Below are 20,194 nucleotides of genomic sequence, written 5' to 3' on the forward strand. Positions count from 1 at the left end.
GTGCTAAATATGAGGCATTTCCAATCTGGATGCACTAAACTCAACCAAAGGCACACCTTGGGTGAGAGAAACCCCATCAGAAGGGTCTTTTCCTGAGATATTTAAGACATCACAGGGCAAGAGCTCACTGTCATTCAACCCCAAATGGATACATTCATTGTAATATCACATCTGAAAGAATAAAAATTGGACTAAAGCTAGGAAAAGCATATTTATGACTACAGTTATGTACCATTTAAAGAATAATTTGATAAGGTATTAGAAGGTATAGGATTCAGCAGACAGCAACAAGATGGTAAAAAATACTCATAAGTATCATTCTATCTGGTGTGGGTTACTCTTGCGACTGAAGTAACAAATTCTGATAACTTTTCCTTGTCTGTGATCTGTGAAAATGTTAAAACATCACAATAACCATGCATTTTTTTAAAAAATTAAGCTTTTTTTTTATTTATTTGTTATTACCAAAACATTCAGACCATGCCAGATTCCCAATATATTGACCACATACACCATGATGAATAATAAACAGATCCTGCCTAAAAGGATTAACAGCATAAGTAAAAATAAATATGGCAAACTCAGGCTTAAATGAGCTGCATATCCTCTCTATAGTCATTAAGAGAGGTTTGGCAGAAGTTGCTGGAAAATTCCAGGATGAAATCTGGCATCACTGGAGTTCAGTTGCAAAACTCTCACTATGTTCAGTGAAACCAGAACTGAAAGTATGTTTCTGCTTCACAGCCTTTGCTCAGGCAACTTAAAACCTAGCATTTCACAAATTTTTCTTTTTCTACTCCTTGTTCTTTTTCACCAAAATCTATTTTCCCCTAATTTCTCTTTATTAGCTGATAATTTAAAAATGTAAGTAGAATTCAATATGTGTGATTCTATTAATCTCTCCAAGTGTTCACTAGTTAAAGTATGAAATCTTTCACAATAATATATCCAAAATTTACATGGCAAGCTTTTTTCCACTGTATGTCCTGCTTTGAAATGCTATTTCAGTGCTTCTTGTTCTTTAGTCTGCATTTCTACTGGTGCATTTAATAAGACTTGGCTTTCAGTTTTAAGTTTTCTCTTTAAAATAAGGAGAACAAATGCACCTGGGATATAGGACACTCCACGTAATAGTGCTGGCAGGCCAAGATAAAGCCACCTGAAATAAAGGATGAGGTTCATTTATTATATGCATTCGTGGAAAAACAACAAAGCTATTCAGCATGCACTGCTTTGCAACAACTGCCCAGGCATTCTGAAGGTTATGCCTTTGGATCTCATAGATAATGAATCAATATGAAAACACAGAATGTGCCAGTGTCAGCAAAACATCTCTTTACATTGCCCAGCTTCAGGCAACAAATTTTGCAGTGCCATTTGCCACTTGTTATCCTTATGACTTTCTCTACAGGGGAAGAGAGTCCTGAAAAGAGCGGCTTAGACCACCTGAGTAAAACTTCATGGTATTAATGAGCTAGCATCCTTTTTCCAAAGCAACCTCAATACAGTATTAAAGGAATAAGTCTGAGGCCACTGGTTCAATAAGACTTTTCTTCAAAAATCCCACAGTGCTCCCTGAAGGACTATAAAATCATGGAGTGTATTATCCTGGGCCAATTTACAACTTTGGCAACTGTATCTTCTCTACAAATTTCTTATCTATTTTTGCATAGTCAACCATTAAACATTTTTCCCACAAGGACTTACTGCTTTTGATTTATTTTTCTTTTTCTATGCTTTAAGGTCTGCTCTTATGAATGACAATTAGTGACTGTAATTATGGCACAAGAACATTTCTTCTCAAAGGGTATTCCAATTTCTGTGGCAAAGATTGCAATTGAAAAGTAAATCCAGTGCCAAAGAAGTGTTGTGTCAAATTTCAAACACAAGAGAAGTTTGTCTACTAGGCAAAGGCAAAGAGCATAAATTTATATCTCTATTCATGTAATAATACAGTGGGAAGGAGAAATGAAAATAAAGCAGAAATTATACCTGTATGTGACAATGTCATACAGCCTACATGCTCCTTCTCTACCACAAGTCACAGTACCCCACTTCAAGCAAGTAGTATCTATCAAAGCTCCAAAATAAATGGGAGATGGAATTCCAGCTAAAAAGAACATTAGCAACAGTTTTGTAAATAACATATTTCTTCTAATTAGCAGATATCCCAGAGAACCTTGTCTTTTTCTCACTTATTCCATCTATCCTGTCCTCTTGCAGCATAAACCACATTCTCCGTATTTTTTCTTATTCTTCCTTTACCACCTACCCTCCACCAAAGATTCTCTCCTGTTGCCTGTTTAACAATATATACATGCTACAATATGGACTGTGATTCCTATTCAAAAACCAACATTATCTCTCATCAGTAAGTGTTGTGTTCAATGAACATAAAAGAGTGAAGGAATGGAAAACAGCTTTTAGATGAGCAGCAGATGTAGTTACCCCACTATTCAATACAGATGAATGCAAACTGAAAGCTGCTCTAATTCACCATGCTTCCTAGATGTGTAAAAAAGCCCAAAGTCCTCCTGATCAAAGGCAGTTCACAGAGGCAGACTCTTGTGCCATGTCCATAGCCCTGATGTGATCCTTATCTAACTCTAGATCACCCCTAACCATGCTTCTGAAGTGTGGTAGAGCCTTTCTTACCAAATACTCTTGAAGATAATTCATGGATACCCATTCCAAATGACTTTTCTTCAGGCTTTAGAGACCTGTATAATAATTAAATTGCACAGCAATTAAGCACAGTTTACCTCTGTTTTTTTTTTTTTATTTTTTGTTTTAATCAAACTCTTCATCATATTAGGCCCAAACCATTCTAATTAGAGCACTGGTTGAAAGAGTACATTATCAGTTCCTAATCTAGGACTGCCAAATCACAAAAGGAAAAGTTATTGTCCTGATATCATCCAGCTGAACTGAGGCCAGGAGAAAGTGCAAAGTAATCGTGCCTTAATCAATATCATGTTGATGTGATCAATAACCACATGGGTATCACACAACTCTCAATACCTCAGTAAACTGACTTAGTGATCCTACAGTAATTCAGGGTACAGCTGATAGCCAGAAGCAACAAAAGGTTATGAAGCTGACATAACATTAAACCTTAACACAACACAGAAATTACACTAGATCCTCCTGTTCTTCCTCCTTCCATACATAAACTAGCACACTTTTATTTCCAGAGGGAATTCAACATGAGAATAAAAACTCCAGTAGGTTTATTAAGATAAGGATATTGTACTGTACCTTATTAGGACCATGTACCCGGGCATGGCGGCTAAAGAAAAAATGAAGCTGCAGACTAATGACAATATTAAAAAATAATGAAGCATCTTGTCACAGTTTTTGTCTCCATCACACTGGCCCAGAATTGCAGAGGCATTTTGAGGTGAAAACCCTGAGGCTGCAACACAGGTGCAGTTTTCAAATACCTGTCAAAAGAGTATTTTGATCACACAGACTTGTCAAAACTCACAGACCAAATGTGAAACTCTCAGCACTGGCACCTAGCTCCCTCTGTGCTGCACCTGAGTATGTTACAGGTGTTAATTTGAGTATGTTACAGTTCTTCCCTGTCTGCCAGGCACAGGTTCAGCCATTATCTGTACAAAGCGTATGGGGATAGAGAGCCAGAGGGAGTTATGGTCCTCTGAGGCAGCAGGGACTGCGATTCCTCAAGGTGACCATCATCAGCAGAGCCCTCATATTTCCCAGTGCAGCCTGGTTATGTGGTCCTTCCAGTGCCAAGAGACCCAACTCTCTTTTTCATGAGCCTAGCGAGTGGTTTCTCATATGTCAGAAGAGAAGAAGCCAGGGATGTTTGATTGAGGCTGTGTTGCAATATTCTCACTCAAACACTCTACTGAAATCATTGAGACTACTGCCAGAGTAAGGGATCTCAAATGCCAGCCAAGGTGAGCAAGGGCATCAATATGTGGCCCTTATTACCACATAATACTACTCAAAAACTCATTATTTTTGTTTATATCCAGTCTAAACAGAACTTTTTTTTTTAAACTATAATATATACTATTAATTAAGATAATAAAAGTTCTGTAACACCAGGTTATTTGTTCAAATCTCCAGGGTAAAAGATATTATTAACTCCATGCTATAAAATTTCATTTTGGATGAAATGTTTTTGTGCACTCAGCTTTCCAGCTGGCAATCCCTTGAGAATAATTCTTCATTCCACTTTGAGCATTTAAGATGCCTTCATTTATCAGAGGAAAATTAGGTTTCTTCATTGTTATTCTTTAAATTAAGCAAACCAAGTTTCTAATTCAGTTTGGAATTTCTGTTGCCACTCAAGGTATTCATCTGAGTCCATCACCTCTAAATGTCCGATTAATGTACTTTTATGGAAATTTCCCACCCTATATTGAAATGGTTAATTCTCATCTATTATATTTCATAGTTGCAGCACAAAAAAAAAATATTGTATGCTTTACCACACTTTTTCCAGTTCCTCTTGAGGCTTTACACCCAGCAAGACAGGGTGACACATAAGTGATTCCATTGTTCCCACAAACAGGGTCCCATACTTTTAGCTGGCAATCACAATCCTTGTTGCAGTCAGCCAGAAGAGTATTTTCTCCATATGAAACTTGTTCTATTCTATGAAATACATTTAGAAGATGAATAAATATTTCAGTGATGAAACACCTACCGCAAACCTTGGTAATGGTTAAATTCTATTCTAGCTCAAGTGTTGACCCTGTATATAATCCTACACGCTACTTTCCTGGAGCAATGTCTTATTATCTTTCCATAGGACATTACATTACATTCATATTATCAATTCATAAATAGGTATTCATACACTACAGAATTTTTCTTATCTATGCCATGTATGTTCTTAATTGCCTATAAGCATTATATGTGCATTTTACAGACACACAGCCCCTCCCAGTGATTAATGGCAGGTTTCAAATCACGAAACTGCAGATAAAATATCTTCTGACATCTTGATAGCTACCAAATTGCAGTAAAGTGGTATAAGATTTAAAAAAAAAAGGTTTTGATCCTGTGAAATTGTGAAATTGCATTCATGTATGTCTAATTTGATCAACAATTTCCTATTTTTACCTGCAGTTACATGACTGGAATGTATAATTATATTTGTAAAAGAATTAATGTGGACATGCAATTGCACAAGTATCAATGTGGTTATCTTTTTTAATGCACTTGATAGTTTAAAACAGGGAATAAGAACACAGACCTATCATCTCAATAAAATAAAAAGCCTTGAGACTTTAGATCAGAAACTAAAACCTTGCAAAACTATGAAGTCTCTGGCTGATTCTTGAAAAAAAAAAAAAAAAAAAAAAAAAAAAAAGTCATTCCAGTGTCTTAAGATTCAAATCCTCTTATTTCTGAGTGAACATACCCTTCATAGGAAACTGTTAGGCCAGCAACTGGTGAAGTGTCACAGACAGTCCAGTAGGCAGCATAGTAGAGAAGGTATTCCAGTAAAGATACAAAAAATGCTATGTTGGCAGCCTGATAGATATTTATCTTGAACTTCTTCATGAATAAGCCTCCAAAAAAATACCCAACGCATACAACCGGTAAGTTGTAAACACCTATTTAAACAAGTGAAACTTCCATGTTAAAATAAAGAAGGAGACAACCAAAGATACTCATAAAGGAAAACAATTTTTGGCAAAGATTCTTGTAGTGCTTATGACTGACTAACTTAACTACAGACAGAAATGGGTCTCTACTTGTTCCCTTGCATACTCAAAGGCTCTGCCAAAGTCAGGAGCAGTTGGGAATGGCTGCAAAAGTGTAAGGCTAGAGTGTAAGACTGAAAGGATTAATTGAAAAATTGCCATCTAGTGTTGCAATCTAGTTCCAACACATACACACACGCAAAAAATAAAAATAAAATTAAAAAAAAAATAATAAAAGGCAGAATTTCAATACAGCTTCCATAGCTGAGACAATAACTCAACAGTGAAACAAGCTAGTGGAGCTCGTGAGCACATCTTGGTGCATCACTGAAAGGAGTAATAGGCTTTCAGTTTTAGTGTGAGGTATCAGAACATTCTCTCACACTTCTTTGCTGTTTGGTACTTAAATGGAATCAAAGACTGAAAGCCACTTAGGAAGTACCTGTCTGAAGAACAAAGCAGCAATTCAATACCAGTGCAACACAGGTAAGGTGACAGTAACGTGCCTTTGGGTGCTCCAAAACACTGGTAATAGAGGGCAATAGTTATGTTTATGAGGTCTGGGAGATTGTGTGGCAGGTTTAAATGAAAATTGTGCAGATACTGTGAAAGATGAGCACTGAGTTAAGGAACAGAAGTATGGATAAAAATGTACATTATATGTGTCTTCCCTAATGAGTAGATAAATTGTAGCCTAATTAAGTCACTGCAGTTAAACAAAGGAACTGAGAATTTAAGACATAGTGAAGTGGAACCATAAAAAGGCTCCTGCAGTATAAGGATATTTGCTTTGTGCTACAAGTACTTGCCATCACCATTTCTGAATGTATGATATCTTCTTGTCATCACTCATTTAAAAAAAAAAAAAAAAAAAAGACAAGCTGATAAATAAGAGACAAAAAAAGACAGCTATATGGTCAGTGCTTTTCTTCCATGGAGTTCTGCATATGAAAGAGAACCTGAGGCTTCCAAAAGGTCCAAGCCAAATAACTGAGGAGAAGAGATGATGGAAAGTGCTGAAGATCCCTGGCAATTTTAGCTGTGCATAGGTTGAACCCATCTATGTCTTCTGATGATGTAATTTTCACAAACATGAATCTACCCTCTACTTTATAATACATTTTAAAATCAAGACAATATAATCAAGATAATTGGTCCCACTCTCTCATTGCAAATTAGCATATCAATTTTTATATCAGTTCAAGTTTTTCAGCAGCTGAACTTTCTGGGCCAATTCAAAAGATAGGAAAGAGATTATTGAATTCCGCATATAAAATCAGGAGAAGAAATTAGAAGAAAATGCATTATTTAGAAATGCTTTGTAGTGTGTAATCTCTCATTTGTAGAAGCATTTGACTGTAGTATGTACATGTATACATGTACACATGAATAAATAACTTTATAAAAACATAGAATTTGCATAGAGACATCACTTCTTGGTAGAACACAGCCAAGCAAAATGCAAACATACCAATTAAGAAGATGGCATCCGATGCAGACTTTCCAAACTGCTGTTCCAAATATTTGGGCATGAAAGATATCATGCCATCAAAGGCACCGAACTGTAATATGGTTATGCATATAAATAACATATAAACTGGGTTGTGAAACAGACCCTTGAGGAATGGGATGAAATCTGGAATGAAATAATGTAGAAAAGTTAGTGTGATGCTTTATGAAATGAATCACCTATTATCCAGAGTAGCTGAGGTGGGGAGAAGGAAACAGAAATGATCACTAACTGGACCAGGCTAATTCTTGTGCTTTGCTAGATACCAAAGTGTCTTGGTTTGGTTCAATGGTGTTTTAGAAGCGGGGGGTGGGGAAAGCTGGGGTGAGAAGCTGGATGTACCTCCGTGAGTAATATATTCAAAAAAAGGAAAATAAAACTGAAAAAATATTTTTAAAAGACCTGCAGGTCAGAGGAGAGGAGGAGGAGAGAGCAAAGACACTAAGGCCAGTGAAGAAGGAAGGAGCAGAGACTTCCCCACAGCCCATGGTGAGATGGCAGCTGTGCCCCTGCAGCCCATGGAAGAGCACAATGGAGCAGTCCCTGAAGGACCACGGCTGGATAGATGTGGATTTGTAGCCCCTGAAGTGTCACAGGTGGGCAGATGGTGCAGGACTGCAGAGAAGGACAGGTGTGGATCTGCAGCTGTGAAGGACCCCATGTCAGGGGAGGTGACTGCTCCCGCAGCAGCCGTGACTCTGTGTGCAGCCCGGGCTGGAGCAGTTCCTGAGGGACTGCACCTGTGAGAGGGACTCATGTCAGAGGGTTCCTGAAGGACTTTCTCCCATGAGAGGGACACTGCATTGGAGATGGGGTGAAAACTGTGAGGAGTTCTCCCTGAAGAGCTCTCCTGAGGAGGAAAGAGCAGCAGAAACACACATGGGGAACTGACCCTAAATTCCACTCCCCATCCCCATGTGCTGCTGAGGAGGAGGCAGGAGTGAAGCAATCCAGGCCTGGGAAGAAGGGAGGGAATGAGGTAGAGGTGAAGGGAGGTGAAGGTATTAAGATCTGGTCATGTTTTTTGGGTTTTTTTTTTTTGTGTCCATACCATAATTAGGGACTCAAAAACCTCCCTGTCCCTGTCTCCATTAAGGAAGCTTTAGGTGGATTTTCCCCTCCCTATCCCACAGTGAGCGTGGAGGGTGAGTGAGAGGCCTGGCTGGTACCTGCTGGTCCAAAATGATGACACACAGGCCAAAGCTTACCTGCTTAGCCCAGACCACCTCAACATAATCTCTTCTCTATTAATTAGCATGCTGAACTACTGTCAAAAAACTGCAGAGAAACATAAAAGTCTGCAAAACTATGACCATGCTTCATTAAAGCACAGGCAACTTTCAGAAGTATGCAAGTATCTTACTAGAAGAGGATCTGTTGGCAAGTCTTGCAAAAATGAGCCAAATATCCCAAACACTATAAATAGGCTCTATTATTTATAAATGCCATGCAGTTTATAATCAGAACGTTCTGAGGAAGAGATTAATTTTTAAATATAAATACTTAAATTTTCAACTTGAAGTCCTGGGTTATATTAAAAAGCTGTCTGAACATGTTCTGGCGACATGAATAAATGTAATTCAAATAGATCCTTGGACTACAACCAATAAATGTATATGAAACACTCAAACACCTGTCAACTCCCTTTCAAGGATTTAAGTTGGACTCAGGAACTGCACAAGGCTTGTGTTGGTTTTCTGCTTTTCTGCACAGTGAATGTGGAGTACAAGCAACTAATACCTCCTACTCGTCCTCAGCTCACTGAAGTGTAATATTCTTAATCAGATTTTAGTGCATTAATCCTCTACTAGAAAGAAAAGTTCCATCTCTATGTATACCTGAATGTGGAAGGGGGAAGGAGTAAATACAGAGCTTGGACCTATGGAATTAGATTTCTTCTTCTGCAAGGAGACTTTCTAAATCCCTGTGCAAATTCCTTGTACTATAGAGAGATGAAAAACAGAATATGCATTTTGTACCTTGGGCCCATCTTTACTTGTCAAAATACACAGACATGGTTTACAACTTAAGGACTAATTTAAGAAAGAAATAAAATTCAATATAACTTGCCTTTAGCAATTTCATACATGGTTTGTTTGGCTTCATTTTTATCATTTTCTTGCAATTGTATTGCACTTTTTTCATTCGTCTCCTCAGGTTCATTGGTTTCTCCTTCCTTCACAAGTGACTTAGGCAAAAACCAAAAAGGTATTCCTGCTAGAAGATTCACTGATGCACAAATCAAAATGCCCAGCCACCATGCTCCAACCCAACGGGCATCAGTAATTGCAATAGTTACATCCTCTAAAGAAAAAAAAAAAAAAAAAAAAATCAACAAAAAAAACACAACACAAAAACAAACACCACACATCTTATATCTAGTTCAGAAATACTTTCTGTCATTGCATGTTTTCCTCGTCATCTCTGACGTGTTATAAATTAAAAGTATTTGAAAGATTTATGAAATGAGATTGATGAAAAATAATAGTCTCGTTTTCTTTTCTAATGTTGGTAATTTTCTGGCAAATTCAGTGTTTTGTATTAAATCAATTTTAGCTCTTTCCTGTGTCAAGCCAGATAACACAACTGTTCATCAAATAATTTATACACAAATTTATTTGTGTATATATGAATCCAGCCTTTTATTGAACTGATATCAGATACAGATTTTCCACTCTAAAAGGAGCATAAGCAAACTCAGGTAAAATGAAGACACTTCATATTAACAAAGAAACATCTCTTAGTGTTGGTAAATACACCATCATGTCTACTGGTTTATATGTAAGGTTTTATATATTCATCCATTACCTGCATCCACTGATCCCAGATCAACAAACAGTTCTGCACAGAATGATGCCAGCAAGAAACCAAGGAAAGGCCCAACTACAGTTGCTGTATGTAGACATCCTATAGTACGAAAAGGAGAAAATTTAAATAGAACCCTGACATAATTATTTTCTCAGAACTGATATATGTGTTTAGGACAGATAACTGAATATACTTTTGTACCTAAAAATGGCTTAATTTCAATAAGTTCATCTCTGGTTAAATTACAAGTTCTACAGTATTATTTTGATAACTCAGTAATGTCTGTCTTCTCTCTTCTTTTATTGGACTTCAGGGATTCATAATAACCCTCTCATAGTTTTGTTTATGTGTGTGTTTGGAGACAGTTACTGCCAAAAGGTAGACTTACCTTGGTAGAAAGGTGAATTCTCTGCTTTGGCAAAATCCTCCAAATATGAAATGCCTAAAGGCATAATGGGAGCCTCGCCCATCCCTCGTACTATGTTTCCAACCATTACAAATATCCACAGCAAGGACCCAGGCTCTTTTTCACACTCTGTGAATAAAATAAGAAGCCAGAATTAATGCTTACATTCAAATTTAATTAAATTATAGAGATGATGACAAAAATTTGACTAACAGCTTATGCTTTGTTTGATAGCTCTGTCCTGTAAAACAGGGAAATAAGCAATGACACTTGAAAGGGTCTGTAACTGGAAGAATCTGTTGCACTTGCTAGAGTCTGGGTTATGCAGTGGTTGGATAATGTGAAGGAGAGGGATGGGATTTAAATTGCACTCTACAACCCTCTCTGGACCTCTGTTTCTCATTCTTCTATTTTTTGTGTGGTAAAACAAAACAAACAAAAAAAAAAATCCTGATGCATTGAATCCCTTTTCCAAATATGTTTCCCACCTTCTCATAGTATGACAGTATTTCAAGACAAAAAGAGGAATATGTGAGAAGAACCTGCTGCTCTATTTCCCCAGGGTGGTCTGACAGGACAGTTAACCAAGCTATTCAAAAATTGTGAAAACTACATGAAAAAAAAGCTAAGGCTCTGGAGCCACAGACTAAAGAAACAAGAAGGACAGGAAGTTTCCTGACCTCTAGTTCTTATGTCTGAGCAAAACCAGGGCCCTGAAATGTTACTAAAAAAATAAAATTCTATTTACCTAAGAACTATAAAAGCTTAGGAAAAATCATTAGTAGACAGAGTAAATCATTAGTAGGAAGAGCCATACCTGTTGATGGCTCCTCTGTAGGTAAAGAGAACAAGCTTTGATTAACAAAGCACAGAGGCATGACTGAAAAATTCTCTGATGGTGAAATACTGCTTTCAATATGATACCTGTTTGAATCAAAGGAAAGCATGTAAATGTTAAGAAGAAATACAACAGAACTGCTTCAGAAATCTGTACTTCAGTAAGGAAGAGATCTATAAGAGAAGCATTTAGTTACAGGAAGAAGGAAACCCACAACAAAACTCAACTGAGCCTCAAGAACAAATGAGGTTAGGAAGGAAGGAACTGTAGCTAGGAATTGAAACAGTGTTTTATCCAGACTGTTCTCTAGCATCTAAACATGACCTTGTAACAGGGGCTTCACGATAGCTGATGAAACATGCTAATGAAATCTTTTAGTATTTATATCTGTATATTTGTATATTTTTATGTTTGTATTTATTTATATTTATATTTATATTTATATTTATATTTATATTTATATTTATATTTATATTTATATTTATATTTATATTTATATTTATATTTATATTTATATTTATATTTATTTATATTTTGCACGCTAACCAGGTGGTGCCAGAGTCACACGACATTTGACATAGCAAGATTAGAGGATCTTCTTAAAAGATATCTCAGTGATTAAAATATAGACAAGCCTAAATGATGATTTTGTTAAGCCAAGAAAATATAGTGAAAAAAGTGGTTAAGGAATCATTATGGTGTGAAAACGCCCTGCCAACACAGCAATCAGGTGTGATCATCCATGGTCCAGACCAAAGACATAGTTAAAAATCATCTTGTATTGCCCATTTAAGCAGATAAAAGCTAACAGTGTAATGTTATGGTATCAGGCCACAGTTTCTTCAGAGAGTCCACAAAAGAGTGTTGCAAAGTAGCAAGGCAAGACAACACAAAGGCAAGGGAAGGAGCCCAGAAGAGGGTTGACTCTCCTAAGGAAGTGATGGCTGACTTTCAAAGCCATCTCAGAAGCAAAATAAAACAAGCTGTTCTACAGTTATCATATTGCACTCATGCTCAGAAATGCCTTTCTCAATAAGCAACACCATTTAAGAGGGAGAAGTTATGGATTAAGGCAAGTGAGGATCACAGAAGCTACTGTAAACTAAGCAAAATTCTCACCTTCCAAAAAGGAAATGAGGAAGTGATATCAAAAGGCATCCAAATGAGAGAACTATGCAGCCCAACGCAATTATTCTGGGTCTGTGAAGCTTTGCTCCAAAGTAACTCACAAATGCTATCAGCAGCAAGTTGCCTGCAAAGAGAACCTCATCACAATTTACAAACCAAGGCGTCCAGGCATCCCTTTATGTTTTACAGTGCAACAGAAATCTGAGTATTCCTTGTTAGCTCAACATCTGTTAATTCATGTCTTGCAAAAAGTGTAACTAAAGAAGGAGCTGCTTAGATGATGCAGTAACTCCCTCCTATCTGTAATCTTTTCATGAGAGAGATCTGTAATGTTTTCATGAAAAAAGAACATGGTAATAGAAGGCACAATGCAAAAGATAATGTGGTGAAAGGGATTTTTGGATGCACCTATGTAAAGAAATAATTTCCTACTACTTTACATAGAGACCAGGCCTAGGGATTGCAGAATAAGAGATGCTTTAGGAAGTTATTCGTCTAGGATAATCTGTTTTGCAATGTCTGGGGAAATACAGAAGTATGTACCCAAGAGTTTTTGCAAGGAAAAGAATAAACACAAGATGACATACAGTGAAAAAAAAATTAATAGTAGATTAATATTCATTTCACTAATAGTTTAAGAGCAATAAAAATTACAGATTTTTCTAGTTACTACCATTTAAAAATACAAATGGGCTAAAAATTATCTTTCTCTTCAGCTTTCATTGCAGAATCAGTTGATTTTCTACACTCATATTGCTTTGTAAGTCAGAAAAGAATCAAGCTTCATTTTATGAATCAGGTTGCATAAAAATAAAAATTTAGTAACAATAAACCTACTAATTTTGTGATCTTTTTGTCAAATGGCATCCTTGATGAGTGTCATGTCTTTTTTATGTATAATTGCTAGATGGACTGTTTTGAGCCAGTGGCTTGAATGACAATCAAAAATGTACACTTAAGGGGTCCTAACAAGTTTCCTACATCTGTCACATACATTGACTCTTAATAATTTAAAGTATTGATATGATTAATCACAGTTCTTTTACATCTGTGGAGATAAGAATGCCACACCTTGTGATAGAAACTGCATATGAGAGGATAATATATTTAAAATAATAACCCTTTTACATACTACTTCAGTAATCTTGGCATTTCATATTTATCAAAGTCTCCTTATCAAAAGCAAGGGTATTCCTCTTCTATCATAACTCTGAGCTGCCACATCAGGCTGCTTTGCAGGCAGCAGCACGGTGCTGACAACAGTTTCTTCTTGCACAGGCAGATATAAGAGTCACTGGGCATAAAGTTCACTGATAAGCAAGGTAAGGGTCAATAAGGATAGAACTGGAAACTTTCTTTACAGTTGTACAGGTATGGGTATGAAATCTTGAAATATTATTGAGTTTCAGTAAGGGGACAATCCACTCCACCCAACCTTGAGGTCACTGTTTAAAAGAACTGTGAAACACTAAATACGACCTTAAATCCAAAGTTTGTAACTTTTTTCTGACTTGTTAGCTGATGCAATACAAAGCTCATAAAGTAGTTCTATTTTGTTCTATCATATCTTAAGATAGTGCAGAAATTAGCTGAACCAGCTTTTAATCCTAAACATCCTCATTAAAATTGTCCTGTTCCAGGACATAAGTACCAGCTGAAGGAATAGGATAGATGTGGTCAGTACTGTCACTTAAAACAGCTGACAGGCTGCTGTAGGCATGAGAGTCAGTAATACATGCTCAGCTAATGTATTATATTTTCAAAGAGTAAGAAATATTAAAATGAGTGCTTACCAATTTCAAAGCTTCCATTAATGATCCCCACCAGAGAAGCTGGAATATTAAATTGTTTCTCTATCTGTGTGAACATGCTGCTCATGTAAGCAGCAGCCATTGTTTTGCCAAGAAATGCAACTGATAACGCCAGCAGAAATACCTATGGAAGAAAGGAAAATGAATTAAAGACTTGAAGTTATATATTTAGGAATATTCCATGGTTATTTTCCCCACCAAACCTGTGCTTCCAGACAAAACAAGTGAACAGTTCTTATACACTGATATGTGGGTAAATATAAGTTCAAATTCCATCATCTATCCTTTTCCACACAGTTATGGCTTAACTAAACAAACAAAACAAAAAAAATTAAGAAAGATGTTGTTCTTCACATGTTCCCAGTAAACAAGACAGCCTTCGGGACTTGAACCCCATTTCCCAAGCAAAAGCTGGTGCTGCACGATTTCTCCCACTCTTTGTCTGCTGCAAGGCTGCCATCTGCAGGACTGTGTAATGTCTGCATCCAGACAAGGGTGCAAAGACCTCTCACACTCTGCTCATCTGAAAGATCATTATTTGATCAAATTCCTTAATCGAGTATCTGCTTTTCTACATCACTAGCAATCATGAGCCCTGAACAAGTCATGTCAAACAGAATTAGTATATAGTTTGTCCAACCCAGTAGCAACTGACAGTAAAACAAATTAAATGTGAATATATGCAGTAGCATTCAAATCCTTTTAACTTCAGGGTGCTTAATAAAGAGTATTTATGAAATAAATTCAATATTTTTCTATAAATTTGCTACAGATGATAAAAGGCATAAATAATGTATCTGAGCTCTGAAACACAATTAAAATCAAGATATCTTACAAACTTTTCTAGAGCTTCTCTATAATTTGAATAGTCCAGAGTACATCATCAGCTAATTTTTACTGCCATGTCACAACTGGCAATACTCATTTCACAGATTTAAGAGGTACTGGTAGACATGCTAGACTAGGGGGAACTACACAAATTCAGAGGTGGAGCTTCAAAGGAGCAGTCAACCATACTTCCAACACATTACGGAGTTTAAAGTTCAGGACATAAAAAGCAATACGTGATTTCTTACAAACTTGCTTGACATTGGTTAATGCCTTAGGGGTAAAGAAAGAAACAGAACTTATTCATTCGTTTAGTTTGGACTGTAATGTCTACCAAACCACTCTAAGCGCAAGAAAATTACAGAGGTATGATGATAAAAAGAAGAAAATTGTTAACATATTTCTGTACTTTCAGCTTTGAAATGCAGCAGAATTTGTCCTCAGCACGTGGTTTCTCAGCTTCTTTCATGTTGCCTTTTCCCATGGATCCCAGTGTCTGCTTCTGAGTCTGTCCAGTTATCCTATTGCAGTGTTGAAAAAGACAAATGAAAAAACAACAGAAATGTTTTTGTCCCATGCTTGCAAAAAATCAGATTCTTCCCAAGATATTTGACATTTTACTGTCTTGCTTAAATAAATGAAAACTGGTTTCCAACAAAAGCTACAAGCCTACAAACTTTGTTGTAATCAAGAAAATTTGACACGTGAATGCAAACAATGTAACAGCAAGCTATTTATCAACAAATATTGCAGGCTGTCAGCAACATACAACCAGTAAGTAAAGAACTAAGAAAAGACACATTCTGAGGGCAAGTTAATTTGTTTGTAATAAACCTTTTCAATCTTCTTCATGAGCCTTTAGTACTGAGCACTGTGCAAGACAGGACTATGAAGACCTATATGTTTCACTCATGTACACCTGTCTCATGTACCATGGTCTTTATTTACTAAACCTGTCCTCCCTAGCCACAAAAAGGACATTTAGTTTTGCTTAGCATGCTTTCTTCTGCCCTGGCATAAATGTAAATTTATTAATTTTAATAGAAACTGAATTTGGAGACTAATAGTAAATTATGGCATCTTTGCAACAGGGTCACAGCATCAGTGGGCAAGGGAAGAGTAACAGACATCATCTGCCTGGATTTGTGCTAAGTGTCTGACACTGTCCTGCATGGAATTCTCTAATTTGGAATTTTATGGATTTGATGGATGAAACACTCAATGGATAAGGAATGGGCTGGGTGGCCATGATCAAAGAGTTTTGGTCAATGGCTTGATGGCCAACTGGAAGCAAGTGACAACTGTTTTTCTTCAATGGCCAATTCTGGGCAGAGAACAGATTGAGAAGAGCCCTGAGGAAAAGGACTTGGGTGTGTCCATTAATGAGAAGTTCAACATGAGTGGGCAATGTCCACACAGCCCAGAAAGTCACCTATAACCTGGGCTGCATCAAAAGAAATGTGATCAGCAGGTCAAGTGAGGGAATTCTATCTCTCTACTCTGGTCTGATGAGACCCCACCTGGAGTACTGAGTCCAGTTCTGGAGCCCTCAACACAGGAAGGACAGGGAGCTCTTGGAGCAAGCACAGAGGAGGGCCACAAAGATAATGAGAGGGCAGGAGCACCTCTCCTATGAAGAGACATTGAGAAAGTTGGGGCTGTTCAGCCTGGAGAAGAGAAGGGTACAGGGAGACCTTATAGCAGCCTGGAGGGGCCTACAGGAAAGCTGGGTGAGGGCTTTTTACAAGGGCATGTAGTGACAGGACAAGGAGAATGGCTTTAAGCCAGAAGGGTAGATTTAGGTAAGACATTAGGGAGAAAATCTTCACTGAGAGGGTGGTGAGACACTGGCACAGGTTGTCCAGGGAAACTGTGGATGCCACATCCCTGGAAGTATTCACAGCCAGGTTGGACAGGGCTTGGAGCAATGTGATCCAGTGGGAGGTGTCACTGCTCATGGCAGCAGAGTTGGAACCAGATGGCCTTTAAGGTCCCTTCCAACCCAAAACCCTTCTATGATTCTATTCTAATATTTTGGCATTAAAATTTGGAGAAAAAAATAAAACTGAAACCATCAGATCAGCTTAAGTTTCAAATGGAAATAAACTAGACTCCATTCTGCTTCCCCTCCCAAGATGTGCAAAAATATCCCTCTTTATTTGTTTGCCTGCTTACAGTCATATCTGTCTCAACTTGGTTAGAGCTTCTGGCAGCATGGAGTCACTGGCTTTCTTATATGTCATCCACATTTCCCAAAATGGGTTCCAGGAAGGAGCAATATACTCCAGGGATTTGGAATATACTTCCCTGTAAAAGCCCCTCCATATCTGAGGGTTGGCATTATGAGTTAAAGTGGGTGAACACCAGTTCAAAGAATTCTCTCTAAGGATTGCCACAAAGGCATATTCAACGCAGTCCAGTCAGCCTGATGGGGTAAGATGAAGAAAAGCAAGGCAACTCAGAGCCCTCCCTTACAGTCAGGATGGATACAGGTTCATTTCCTCTTTTTCATCTCAAACACTCTTTCCAAGTGTAATCTGTGTCACCTGCTCTTCCATTTTCCACTTCATGGAGCCATGGCTGGGAAGCAAGTTATCTTTGACAAGTCCACCAATAGGACTGAATTGCTTTTCCCATTCTACAACACTCAACTTCTTCAAACACTGATTTCTACAACAATGTAAATCCTCACAAATGGGTTTCTGAAATAACTTGATTCCTAACAAACTCACGGGCATTAATTCCTTCTACAGCTACCTCCTAATTTTCAGTGTCAAGTAGTGCAATGCATTATTATAACATTTCTGGAAATAATTAACTTTAACTGTAGGTGGTCAGAAACTCAGACAATTAACTACGATGTATAAATAGTTTTCATTTCTGCTTTGCTTAAAGATGCTTAAACCATGTGAAATCACCAGTAAAAAACTTTGGTAACACAGCTTTGCATTGTCTTTACAATTTGGCATAAAAATTTAGATCCTAGAGAATCATTTAGGCCTTTATACTACTTCATTCAGACTTTAGTCTACCTGCAATGCCAAAGGGTGAGCAGTGGAATAAAAATTACAGTCCCCTATATCTGCCCTTTTCAGTTCCTAGTAGTGGCAATGGGATTCTGTTCCTCACTACACCACTCCCTGCATTTCAGTAACTTGCACAGGAAACATCATCTAGCTAGTTAAAGGCTTTTTCTTCTGGAGCTAAAAGAAACCAGCAACCTCTGCACAAGTTTCTTTCAGGTCATCAGTTACATCACACTGCCCCTCATACAACTACAGATGACAAAATGCCAATGTTTGCCTTTACTTACTGTTACCTTCCCTCAAAGCAGAAATCATAGTAGAAAAGAAAATACATTTCAATGCATTTTTACTGGGAATATTATTAAGGTTATTAATTGAATAGACAGAACAAAATAAACTGAATTATTATCTCCAGCTATGCTCCTGAGGTTGCTTTCCCCAGCCAAAAAATATTTTTGTGGTCACACTTGGTCAAATGGAACTGAAGCAAACACAGACCATCAGCAACCTAGATTACCAGAGAGATGTCAGTGCTTAATTCAGCTCAGGTGCATTTACACCACACTTTAAATGCAGGTTAGAATACAAACTACCATTTTGGTGCCTAAAGATGAAGCAATAGTGTTCCCACTCCATTCTCCCATCTCCCTGCTCTCCACTGTGCATTCCTGTTGCTTTGCATTTCTTCCATTCTTGGGCTCTCCAAGCTCTTCTGAGAAGCTTTTTAACTCATTAAACAAGCAGAAATGCAATGCAACAAGGGAGTGAAAACACAGTAGGAAAGGATGGAGTGTAAAACTTGCCCATCTGAGCACCAATGATGTGTTATGTCACACAAATATTTGTGGAACTGCCCTCTCAAGCCCTAACCTAAGCAGCCCAGGCCAGCCCTAAACACAGCTGGCCTCCTAGGGTCAACACAGCTGTAAGGAAATTATCTCCTTTAGTGACCATAAATACATTTAGCCAACAGCAAGAGGAGAGACAGCTTATGCTTCTAGGATATTCATGTTGTGACTAAGTTTTGTACCAAACTACTTGAGGGGTTTGAACAGGCCAGGTGGCAAATATGTATTTATGCAAAAGTTTGCCCTCAGGTTCTGAGTGAGCTATCAGGAAAACACCTACACCTGAGTCCTACCCATAAGCCTCCAGCATCCACTGAAATTTCAGGGAAGAAGTCAATAAAATCCTTACAGGATCTTACTCCTTCATCAGAAGTTTGGGACACATTTACAGCAGACTAAGAAGTTATTTAGCAGCAATATCACAGCTGCCTCTTCCAGCCATCTCTACTACTGGATTCAATTTCCACGGGCAACCAGAGAGACAGAAAAGTAACCAGGAGACCTGATAGTAGAAGGCAATCGCTTTACAATCACTTTACACAGGGTGCAAGGAGCTAAACCACATAAAGTGGGCAGTTTTAGTACAGGGCTACAGCTACAAAGCCAATGCCTGAAGTACAGCTGATGTAACCTGCTCTGATCAAGGATGGCTTAAAAACAAAGCTGATGCATCCCGTGTGGATCAAAGGAGGAATATTCAGTGTGGCTGACAACAGTAGGCAGGCTAGCATTGAGAGACATGGGTTTGGATCTGTGTGTCCTACACAAACACATAAATGCATTTTACAGTTCTAAACCCCTCTTCACTTCAGCTAACCAATAAAAAAGTAAAAAAACCACATAAATATTTGGGTTTAATTGTATAAGAAGCCATATTCTTCTAACTCCCTTGCCTAAGTCCCAAGGGAACATTCGATTTTCAATGTAAAATGCATCTCCCTTTTGGTTTGGCTTAGTCATATGAATAAACTGGTAAGTCCTTGTTTTGTTTACAAGCAGGATTAAAAACCACGAGGTAACCCAGCAGAGGCAATTATAGTGTCAGTATTTTTAATTAATTTATTTTTCCAGTTGCAAAAAGTATTTTGAATACTTGTTTTACTAGGCACAGCTCAAACTGTTACTCAAAAGCAATTATACTAATGTTAGATTGAGACAAAGAAGAATATTCTCATGGCAAAAGAATTAGGTACTTACAGTTGTGAAAAGGTTTTCAGAAGAAATGACCGATAACATTACCCTTAAACTTTGACCTTTATTCTAAATTGTTGAAAATTAACCAAAGTATACTTACTGCAGAATTT

The 20,194-nt window shown here is 37.6% G+C and overlaps 1 protein-coding gene across 1 annotated transcript; it reads right to left on the minus strand.

Annotated features, from left to right (window-relative positions):
- Positions 1–421: 421 nt before the first annotated feature.
- On the minus strand, positions 422–20,161 carry LOC139791168 (solute carrier organic anion transporter family member 1A2-like). Its single transcript, XM_071733066.1, has 15 exons — positions 20,088–20,161; positions 15,426–15,537; positions 14,171–14,312; positions 12,369–12,501; positions 11,229–11,335; positions 10,394–10,540; positions 10,006–10,104; positions 9,268–9,501; positions 7,159–7,323; positions 5,402–5,597; positions 4,464–4,629; positions 3,259–3,443; positions 2,656–2,720; positions 1,993–2,110; positions 422–1,159 (listed from the first exon to the last, which is right to left on the minus strand). Exons 2-15 carry the CDS (start codon positions 15,498–15,500, stop codon positions 1,000–1,002), a joined length of 1,992 nt encoding a protein of 663 aa, XP_071589167.1. The 5' UTR covers positions 15,501–15,537; positions 20,088–20,161; the 3' UTR covers positions 422–999.
- Between the last annotated feature and the right edge of the window lie 33 nt (positions 20,162–20,194).

This window comes from Heliangelus exortis, chromosome 1 (genome assembly GCF_036169615.1).
Source record: "Heliangelus exortis chromosome 1, bHelExo1.hap1, whole genome shotgun sequence".
Taxonomy (NCBI): Eukaryota; Metazoa; Chordata; class Aves; order Apodiformes; family Trochilidae; genus Heliangelus; species Heliangelus exortis.